Raw genomic sequence first — 11,296 nt, forward strand, 5'->3', positions numbered from 1 at the left:
CACTTTTGCCTAAAACAAATATTCACTTCAAATGTGGAACACAATGTTCCAGCATCCTGGCTTGGTTGTATGTCCTGTGCCTTGCCCATGTTTACGCACGCGTTTGCTTGATTGAAGGAATCCACGCTAGCATGTGTTGGTCAAAACCGTGTGCAGTTATGAGAAAATCAGAACGAATGTGATTTCCTAAGGAAGTGGTAATGACATAGGAAAGTGTTTTTAAGGTGATCATAATGTTCTTTTTATTGTGCATACTTTTTAGGAGTTTCCTTATTCGGCCATGTTGATTGTGTAATGAATCACCGGTTTGATCTCAAGCCTGATTGAATTGATGACGCGCTTTGCTTCAGTATTTAAAGGAGACTGCAAGACCTGAAGAATCATCAACGACATCATTTTCTGAAATAGAGTTTATCTAGGTTTTGAGTCTTTTGTTTGTAAGCCTTTCATGTATCATCTTGATGCATGTTTAGGACTGTATTTTGATTTGTAATTTGTGCACTACTCCGAAGATTTTAAGCAAGGAGTTAGATAGTCTGTGAACTGCATCTGAGCTTTTAAGCAAGGTTGATTGTTGTTATGTTTGAAGGTAACTTCATTTTATAAGCCTCAGTAATTTTGAGTATCACTAGGGTTATGATCAGTTGTAAGAGAGTGAGATGAAATCTCAGATCTAGGAGTTCCTAGGTTGAAGTCTTGTTGGGGTAGGTCCTAGGTCATATGTGCAAACGTGGTTTGCTGAGAGCTTTTGAATACGGACTGCACTAGTGGATTTCCTTCCTGGCTTGGTAGCCCCCAGAGTAGGTGACGTTGCACCGAACTGGGTTAACAACTTCTCTGTGCCTCTTTTCATTTTGTTTGTTATTTTGTTTTATTATGTTTATGTTGGTTAGCTTAATGTTCTAAACATCGTGTACAACATCTGGTTTTCTGTGTTTCGTGTTGAAACATCTCTTAGAACATCTTAAGTCTAACGTGCCAGAATTTCAATTTCAATTGATTTTAATTAGTGCATCTTGATTTAGATCTTTATCATCTACTCAACCGTGATTTCAATTCAATAATTAGTTTCATTTGCAATTTTAAACTCTGAATTGTTTTGATATTTTGATCGATCTAGAAAGAGAGATTTGTTCATAAAAAAAATGTTTTGTCCGATTGGTTGAAAATTACATCACTGTGCATTAACATAAGAGAAATTCTTACATGAACTCTTTCCTAAGAGGTCATTCTTACACCCAACCAATTAAAATCAAACATCTCATTAAAATAATGAAAATAATTAATATCATAATTTTTTCTCATTATTTTTAATATTTCTCTTTCCTTTTTCCACTTTCTTTAACCAACAAAAACCACCCACCACAATTTATGTTTCCATTTCCTTAATTAAAATCACATTTTTTTTTAAAGTTAATAACATTTGTCATATTTTTATTGGTTGAGTGTAAGAATAATCTCTTATGTAAGAGTTCATACAAGAATATCTCTTAACATAATCGGTGATTCGGTGCATCGTTCCTAACAGCGACAACAAAAATATTTGTTCAATTTATTTAAAATTCCAACCATATCAACAAAGAAGACATTGAGAGCAATCATGAATATTAACATCTCAAAAGAAAATCATATTAAAATAGATGAAATTGGTTACGAAAAAGAAGAAATTGGTGTTACACACACGACAAAACCGGGTAAATTGATGAGTGTACCAAACATATGATAGGATAAAATAATGCTATCATCTTATTTATCATGTGTACACCAAACATAAGATAGGATAATGTCTATCATGTTATTATCATATCCTATCCTTATCCAATTTCTAATCATATCATGTCTTTATCAAATCATGCACACCAAACGGGCTCTTAACATTCACAATTTTTTCAATAAAAGGGCTCATGATCTTTGCCATGTGTGTAATGTATGGTATATTCAAAAAAGGTTGTGAAGTAGGAGTCGAAGCTTGTGAGCGGGAGTAAGTTCCAAGACTTTCACCTTTCCTCTTTGGAAGCTTAATCTTGGGTTTTGAGGATTGACTATCGAGATTTTGAGAATCAACACGCTCCCACGTAGAGGGGATTCGACCCGTGGATGTCGATTTCGGTGTAGGCCTCACCCTTTTAGGTGCTCCCTTGGTTACCACTTTTCTTGGAGGTGGAGACAACATTGTGTCCTCCGGAAATTCTAGTTGACACAACGCCTCTTTGAAGTGGAGTTTCATCTTGTAAGGGGCTCTTTTGAGACGTTCTTGAATGGCATTCCATCCTCCGTAACAGAGAAATGTTCATCAACCTCTTCTCCATGTACACTTAACCTTTGCCAATGAGGGTGTACTTCATCCAATAGAATAGGAATTTTTTTTCTTTCTCTTCATGGCAATAATACATGCACAAGGCAACCTGTAGCTTGTCTTTTGCACACAACCACAATCTTCTTTATCAAAACCGAATGTCCTAGAGCGTGTTAATTCGTCATCGATAAAACCCAATGCGGCTCTAGATACATACCCCTCCAACTCAGAGAATAATTTATGTCTTTTGTATTTGTGTTTCATGACAGTTATGCTCCTCCCAAAACTTCCTTGTATCTAACCTAATTGGTTAGCCAACATTTTGTCTATATCATCCCAACATGATGCCAAATCTCCCACACTACTCCTCAAATATTTTTTCAACTTTCCATGAGCCGATTCAACAATTTTGGTGGTTCTACCCCCCTAGATGCAATACTTTATTATGCCATGCCCTCACAAATTTCTTCTAAATGGTGTTCAAAACTGTGGTTTCAACATATGCAAGGAACTTTGGAAATGGTTCGCATACCTCTTTGAATTTTAATAATGCACTTGCATATGAATCCTCTGTAGGAGATTCAACCACCTCTTTCCAAACCCTCATGATTTTCTTAACAAGATCATAATGCTTATCCTCCTTCGCTTCCTTCACTTCTTTCTCAACAACTTTTGCATCCGTAGGCTTCGCTTTGACTCTACAATCCGTGATGCACTTAGCTTTGACATTATTCCCAATATGAAAACTAGATCTCCTACCCGTCCTATCGCACGGGTATATATAATGTGTAATAAAAGAAAGCAAGATGTAAAGATATAATATTTGCTGCTGTTGAAGAAAGTCAATTACACAATAATCTCAAAGGCTCGTATGTAGTGTGTACTATAATAAAGCATGGGATGACATCAAAAAATATGTGGATGTAGTAGAAATTTCATAAGATACATGTGTTCTTTAGGTGTGAAGCACCAAATGCATGATTCACTCATTAAGCAAGAACCATTTAAATCTATTAGATCAGATGAGATTAGATTTAATAAAAAATGTGGTATGCCAACTTTTTTTTCAAAATTTTACATATAAAATCATAGTCAATTTTCTATGCCATGAAATATAATCGAGACTTGTATTAAACTGCAAGAATGACCATACAAACCTCAATTGAAATATTAGCTAGGAGTTAGGACATAACTGAAACTCCTAATGGTTATTAGAGAAAAAAATTGGTATGCATGATCCTCACCGTCTAAAAAGAACAGGAATTATGATAGTAAACATGAATCAAAATGCTATATTTTATATTACTTCAATGTACAAAAATACTCATGATATTAACTGCAATTATCATATCCTTTACCCTTATTAGTGATTATATATTTCAAAAATTTTCTTTATAGACAACATTTGTGGGGCACAAACCGGCCAATATTTTTTTTTTTTTTAAAACTCAGTATCCAATCCAAGAATCGACTAATCCGAGGGGACCAATCCCACTTGCGGGGGCCCCGTTTAAAGCCAAAGCAAGTTCTGTATGGACTTAGCCCACCGAAATTGGCACCAGAGGGCCAATATGTATATAACAAAAACAAAATATATAATAGAAAACATAAGATGAGTGCTTAAAGGTTTCAAAAGTGGCGCTGAATCCCTAATACCATTGAGAAAAATAATGAGGAATTTATTTTTCATTCTATTGATTAAATTACTGTACACTATTATATAGATTTACATGAGTTTAAAGTGCTGTTACAGAGAGAGAAAACTGAAGCTAATAATAGAAGGCTGTTACAGGGCTATAGAGCAAAAGACAGATAAGACTAACACGTATTTACAACTTACGAATCCAAAATTATTAAAATAAAGATAGAATAGCAGTAACTATATTGTGAGAACTACAATAAAAATCAGTGATAATAGCAAAATCCATCTGCAAAACTATGGACTTCATTTGAAGTGGGGATAGGAACCTGTTGACAAACTATTTGGAGTGGTCTGTCCAGCTCTAAGCATTCAAATTTGGTGCTTAGCTTAAGTAAGCAATCACCCAAAGCTGGCCATGAAAACTAAATCCTTTGTTTCATGCAGCATTGGAATCTAAAATTACGTCATTTGAGATGCCTAAAGTAAGTATCATAGACCATCAAAAGCGTCGGATGTGTGCAAGACCGTATAAATGTGCTTCAGAAATTGGAATTAGTTAGCTAACTTCTGCATGAACAAATAGAACTTATCTTTAACATAAATTTCATTTTTTCTCCCTACAAAGCATCACACACATTTCATTTTGTCATTGCCAGCATATAATAGTTGTATCTAAAATAGGCAGCAGAATAAAGCAAGAGTAAGACATAGTCAGGTAGATAATATAACAAAATCAAATCCCAAAAATTTCCTTCTTTATTTGTTGCATGAGTCATTGTATGTATTGTAAAGAATCTCACACTGAAATGTAAGAATTATATTAAAACAATTGCATCCCTCTTACGTTTGGTTCATGCGAAACACCATACCTAGCTAATTTTAGTTCTTTTATCCCTTATCACAGTAGCTACATCTTAACTTTGAAAATTTTCAATACCTCTTCTCCAAACAAATTACAATCTAATATTTTCTATCAAATATTTTATCAGTTTACACTTTTCCAAACCTGCAAAAGCTCATAAAGATCAATACATGTCCCAAAATCATGCTAATTCTTAGCAACACCAGTCAATTGCAATCAAAAACTATTAATAGGACCCTGCTTACAGATTCAGTCAGACATAGGACAATTGATTGTATTAGCAAAGTACCTTAGTGAGAATACATTACCATACCATTGCCACTGAATGCCCCTTTAGCACAACTGTCGCTTGAACCTCTCAATATAACACATTGTGTGGCTGCTGTAGGAGAAACAATAATCAAAGAAAGGTACAGAGACTTGTGCTCTACTTAAACTTTTCATTAGGCTTCTCTAAAAATTTGAGCAACTAATTTCTGAAAAATAACAAAGAAATGGCTAAGAAAGTTATACTTATCGAGTATTTAATCGAAACAAACTAAAAAGGAACATTAAAACCTTTAAAATAAAATGCATTTGAGATATTTTTGAAATGTGTTGTTCTCTTAAGATTTAAATCACAGAGTTAAACAAATTTACATAACATTGCTTTTCAAGTTTCAGGAATCACTTTTGCAGCCACATTTGAAACAATATATCTAGTAGACCAAGCAAAAGCAAAATTAAAGATAAAAGAAGAATAAGAAGCTATCTAAAGAAAACACAACCAAATGCAAAAATCACCAAAATCATGTAAAAAAAAAAGAGATAAAAATCAATTGAAAGCAAAATAGATCTACACACATCAATATAGATATTTTATGTCCTAAACAAACAATTCAATTCGAGTCCACACCTGACATTCTCTATTTCCACCAATCAATTCACCAGAAGTCGAATTCGATGAAATCCCAACCAAGGTTCTAAATAACGGTCGCGGTCGGGATCGCGGTCGCGTTAAGGTTGTCGCGATTTCGGCTGTAACGGACGATGCGATACAAATAACGGTCTTCGCGGTGTGAATTAATCAAAACGTTTCACAAAACATATAAAAACTATTTATATTATCATATAATGTATAATAACTTAGATTAATACTTTTTTCCATAATTATAACATAATAAATATACAATCAAAGTTCAAAGTTTTAACATTAAAGTCCCAATTTTTTCTCTAAAATTTCATCTAATATTTATTACCTAAATACTCAAATTAAATGGTTGAATTAAGAGTGTCAATTTAAAATTACCTTAAACTTAAATAAGAGATGAATGCACACATTTTTTTTTGAGTTTAATTAATAAATATATGAATAAACAAATAAATCATCTAAAAGTAATTATTAATTATTATTATTATTATTATCCATCGACACTTCCATTCCATCCACCCCTTCTACCACTGCCCACGTGGCCTTCATTTTTTGCCTCATCCAACCAAAAAAAATAAAAACAAAAAATGGCATATTCACTTTCTCTTTCATCAAACCACTTTCTCCCTCTTTTTTCTCCGATCAAACCTCTCCCTACCTACCTGCAACTCTCTCCCTCACACAAAGCTCTCCAATCCCTCTCCTCTTTAATTTTTCTTTTTCTTTTTCTTTTTTATTTCAGACCTTCTTCTCTCCTCAAATCCCTCTCTCTTTTTGCATCTCTCTCACAACTTTCTCTCTGCAATTCTGATCTCTTTTCTCCGAGCAACCGCGCCGCCTCACTCCGCCGCCCACCGCTTGCCGCAGCCGTACTTACTATCTCACTCGAAATCGTCAGATCTGAACGTAAATACTGATACCGGAGTCCGTAACGGTGTTTCGCGGTCGTAACGGCGTTTCTTGCCCGTAACATCATTCCGTAACGGTCGTAACGGTGATTTTGCTGTGATTTTTGTTCTCAACGTGAAAAGGTCCAAAAACGGTCACGGTGGCTGCCGATACCGATTTGTAACGGCCGCAATCCCGGTACCGGTCCGTTTTTTGAAACCTTGATCCCAACATCAATTTTCCTACACAAAACCTTCAAAATCCTCGTCCTAAACGGCCTCCACGAACGAAATGAAGATTCAGCCACAAAACCTTCCATGATTGCATTACAGAACTACAGGCACCTTCAAAACCATCCCGATAAAATTATGAAGTGCAATCCCCAAGGTTTCAAAAAACGGACCTGTACCGGGATTGCGGCCGTTACAAATCGGTATCGGCAGCCACCGTGACCGTTTTTGGACCTTTTCACGTTGAGAACAAAAATCACAGCAAAATCGCCGTTAAGGGGTTACGGAACGCCGTTACGGCCGCGAAACACCGTTACAGCCGCGAAACGCCGTTACGGACTCGTTCAGACTTGAAAATTCAGTCAGAACTTTTTTCTCACTTTTCTCTCTATACAAACATTCAATGTGAAACATAAGCTTAGATTCATGATCAGCGTGAAAATCCAAGCAAAATGGTATTTTAGTTTGTGAGATTTGGTGTCCATTTGAGATTTTGATTTTTTTCATGAGAATGTTCATGTTTGTTGTTGTTTCACGTGAGGCTAGAGGAAGAAGAAGGAGTTGACCTCCTTCCTTCCTTGTTGACCCGTGGGACCCATTATTCTTTTGTCCTATATGCAGATTTCAAATGCACCCCCTTCCCCTGCTTCTGCACCCGTTTTTTTAACTCTTTGATTTAGATTTTGTGGCTGTGATGAGCCTTTAGTGATTAAGTTTGGACCCCTTGATGCATCAAGTGGTCCAGATTTAATCCAGCTGAGCCAATTTTGTTTTTATTTATTTCTTCACCATTTTTATTATTTTTTACACCATTTTTGGCACTTTAATGCCTCTTTTTTATTCATAAAAATTTATGATGTGAACTAAATGTAGTTAATTGATCATAAACTTTGCTTAAAGATATGCTATGAGTACTTATTTATTAGTTAATTTATTTTCAATCTGTCAAACATTCTATCTTTACTAAATGTAGTCTATTTTTATTATTATATTTACTTTAAACATGTTATAATTATGGAAAAAAGTATTAATCTAAGTTATTATACGTTATATGATAATATAAATAGTTTTAATACGTTTTGTGAAACGTTTTGATTAATTCACACCGCGAAGACCGTTATTTGTATCGCAGCGTCCGTTACAGCCGAAATCGCGACAACCTTAACGCGACCGCGATCGCGACCGCAACCGTTTTTTAGAACCTTGGCAATCCCTAGCCTCTAGTCGCGTCAAATTCAGTCCATATAATTTACATAGCATAACAATTAAGATCACAAAAGGAACGCATGCAAGCTTGCTAGAATGAAGGAAGATAATGGAGGCAGGGTAGAGAGGGTATCCAGAATTCAAAACTATGGTAGATAAATTGATATAGTCATTGAAGAAATGCGATACTATTAAAAGCAAGGTTTAGTTTCCAAACAATCCAAAGACTACTTCATGCAGAACAATTAAAGCAATAAAATCAGATTAAACATTAAATACAAATATAAAAATATGTATTAATCAGTAAATTAATACTATCACAAAATGAAATATTGAAGCATTTCATGAAACACATTTATTGAAGCAGCCTATAATGCAGTCATGTCTTGGACATATAGGCACATATAAGAATGAGTAGGGAAAGCATGACTGCAAGAAAATGTTGGTTGGATTACAATAGTATCAGGTAGCATTATGTGTGCATTCTAAACAATTAGGCTTGAACCGCAGTCTAATATCTATTTTTCGAGAGAGCCTTCAAAGATATTTACTCAAAGAAATCATCGTTTTCCTGTATAAGTTGTAACAAAAGCCAAATTACTACCTCAATAATAATAATTTAATAATCTTAAAAATAAAAAGGAGCATATATTAATACCAAAATTATACTCCCAAGGCGTCCAATGTTCTGGGCAGCACATGCATTAGTTGAGGAAGAATGAACAAACCATGTATCTACATTTCAAAAATTAAATTATTATTAACAAAAAACACAAAAAATTAAGTCCAGGAGTCAAAGTCTAAATCATACACACATATAATATATCAATGGGTAAGAAATTAATTAAGAAATTAGAAAGAGAATGGTTGGAACGTACTTGGGCTCTTGGGTTTCAAGAATGGTTGTAAGAGCGTGAAACGATTTCTCGAGTTTGAGATTGTTTAGCGCTTGAACAGCAGCATCGATGTCAGGTTTAGATGCGGAAGATGATTTGAGTGAACGGACGGTGTTGGAAGGAAGGAAGAAAAGCACAGTGAAGACTCAAGCAATGTTTAAGGTTGAAGTTATCGGAGTGAGGATCCACATGAAGAATGAATGAATTTGGAGAGAATAAGAGAAAAGAGTAAAGAGGGAGATTTGACCTGGTGTGAAGAGAGAAACAGAGAAATCAACCAAGATCTCAACGGAGGAGGCAAGGGCGAGCAGAGAAAGGGAGATGCCATGGGAGGGGAGGGAGAGCAGAGGATTGTAGAGATGAAAACGATAACAATGGCTCTCTCATCGTTTGGAATTGAGCGGTGTGTATTTGTCATTGGAAACTGATTAAAATAAATGCATTGTAACTTTCAAAAACAACTAATTTCAAAGAAGGTTTATCAGTCGTTGATTTCAATTGACATTGAAATCAACGGTCAGCATTGTTTTGGAGCCAAAACCATCAGGATTAGGGTTGGCACAAATTGTTAACATTGTTATTCATATTAGAAATAAGTATGATAACAAAGTATAAAGTCTTTTTCAGGGAGAACTTAGGCAACAACATTCATCAAAGCATTGTCACTATCGGTGACAACCACGTTAGGCATGTTGAGTTTTGAGGTCAAAAGACCAACCAACATCTCAAGTGCATAAGTAAATTTATCCTCTTGTTCAGAGGAATGAGAGGCAAAAACAACAGAATACGTCATTTTGGTAGAGGTGACACCAACAATCTCAAATAACGGTATTCGGTAGGTATCAGTTTTGTAAGTGGAGTCCATGACCAAAACGATAGAAAAAGTGTTAAGCATATTAACTGACTCCAGAAGAGTAAAAAGAATATGTCTTCAAAAGTGGTTTCCTCACTATGCTCTTGTGAAATAGACATATTTATGCTCTCCAAGTTTGAAATCAAGTATTTCATCTCCGTCTTGTCACCTCTTATCCCTTTGCACCATTTACTTCGCGCATTGTACACTTGCTTGATGGTCGTCACACTTTCTTTGTGTTTTCCTTCAAATCCGCGAGAATATTTCTAGGCACCACCAAGCTCTTTGTCATGTCGATAACTATTTTCTTCTCCCCCTCTTTTAGTCTACCCGCACGAAGGTGGCCGACTAAATTTGGCATCAACTCATGGTTGTGAATTCCACAAAGCATTGCAATCCACCAATCTTTTGTATCCTTTTCAAAGAAACCACACAACCTAAACGGACATTCACATTTTCTTGAGCCCTAGACTTCAAGTATTAGTTTCTTGCTCATCTTAGGTGGTTTGTATTCACCACTCCTTTCACATTGCATCATCAAGAATGACCTTTTTAAACTAGATTTATCTATAGATATAGTAAATCTAGCCCTTGCCACTTGTCGACGAACCCAACCAAGTAAATTATCCCGCTCTTGCCATCTTTCGTATGTCATAAAAAATGAGTCGGTGTCTACTTCAATACCGCGAACCTTGCCAACACCAGTAGGTACCGGTTTAGGTTTTTCTTCAATGTGAGCAATGTGAGCTTGAAAGAGAATTTTGATTTTCAACTTCACATTTACGGTTGGTTTGTCATCGCCAGAAGCTTCAATTATGACCGGTTTCGGTTCAACGTCATCATCCGCCATATTTTCAACCATATCACTATGTCTATTGAATAACAAAATAACAAGGAAAAAATAAATAACTTGTGCAACAAGCTAACAAAGAAAAAAAGTGGCGCAAAATTTCAAAAACATAACATTACTCTTGCGTGGCTTAAGCCACGCTGGGCATTACTCATGCGTGACTTAAGCCACGCTGACTTAACACCTGCATGAGTTAACTCACGTTAGCCCTTGCAAGAGTTAACTCACGTTCAACCTTCTTCCCAAAACTGACAAACCAAGCCCAAAAACTAGCAAAGAGAAATGAGTTTAGATGATACATTACCTGATATTTGATGCTTGATGAATGTGTGAACTTGCTTCCTGACGATTTGCAATGATTTGGAATGAAGATTTTGACCCAAAAAATAGCATTTTTTGGGTTTTTGGAGGTGGAGGGAAAGAAAATGGTGCTTGGAGTATGGACTGATGGGTTTTGTACAAAAACAGTAAACTCAGCGTGAGTTAACTCACGCAGCGTGGAAGTGAGCGTTTTTTGTTGTGAGAAAATCAATTTTCGCGAGTATATTCATTTGATAGAGATGTTGCAATATGTAGAGGTGAGGTTTAAATTATAAATTTCAACCTTTCTTATGATGTAAATTTCTAGTCATGAGTAATGCTAACAACAAATTCTTTTGAACA

At 35.5% G+C, this 11,296-nt stretch overlaps 1 protein-coding gene and 1 long non-coding RNA gene across 2 annotated transcripts; both read right to left on the reverse strand.

Annotated features, from left to right (window-relative positions):
* Positions 1–4,734: 4,734 nt before the first annotated feature.
* LOC146945951 (uncharacterized) lies at positions 4,735–9,316 on the reverse strand. The gene is made up of 4 exons (XR_015026553.1): positions 8,913–9,316; positions 8,693–8,769; positions 8,490–8,605; positions 4,735–5,276 (listed from the first exon to the last, which is right to left on the reverse strand). It is a non-coding gene; the product is annotated as an uncharacterized LOC146945951 (long non-coding RNA).
* Positions 9,317–10,249: 933 nt separating this feature from the next.
* Positions 10,250–10,633, reverse strand: LOC146945952 (uncharacterized). Its single transcript, XM_085748125.1, has one exon. It carries the CDS (start codon positions 10,631–10,633, stop codon positions 10,250–10,252), a length of 384 nt encoding a protein of 127 aa, XP_085604251.1.
* Between the last annotated feature and the right edge of the window lie 663 nt (positions 10,634–11,296).

This window comes from Medicago sativa, chromosome 2 (assembly GCF_051527215.1).
Source record: "Medicago sativa cultivar Bolivia chromosome 2, Bolivia_mono, whole genome shotgun sequence".
Classification (NCBI taxonomy): domain Eukaryota; kingdom Viridiplantae; phylum Streptophyta; class Magnoliopsida; order Fabales; family Fabaceae; genus Medicago; species Medicago sativa.

Bases quoted from the DNA above. Each gene is read 5' to 3' on its own strand.
- LOC146945952 (XM_085748125.1), bottom strand. From the start codon at position 10,633: ATGGCGGATGATGACGTTGAACCGAAACCGGTCATAATTGAAGCTTCT.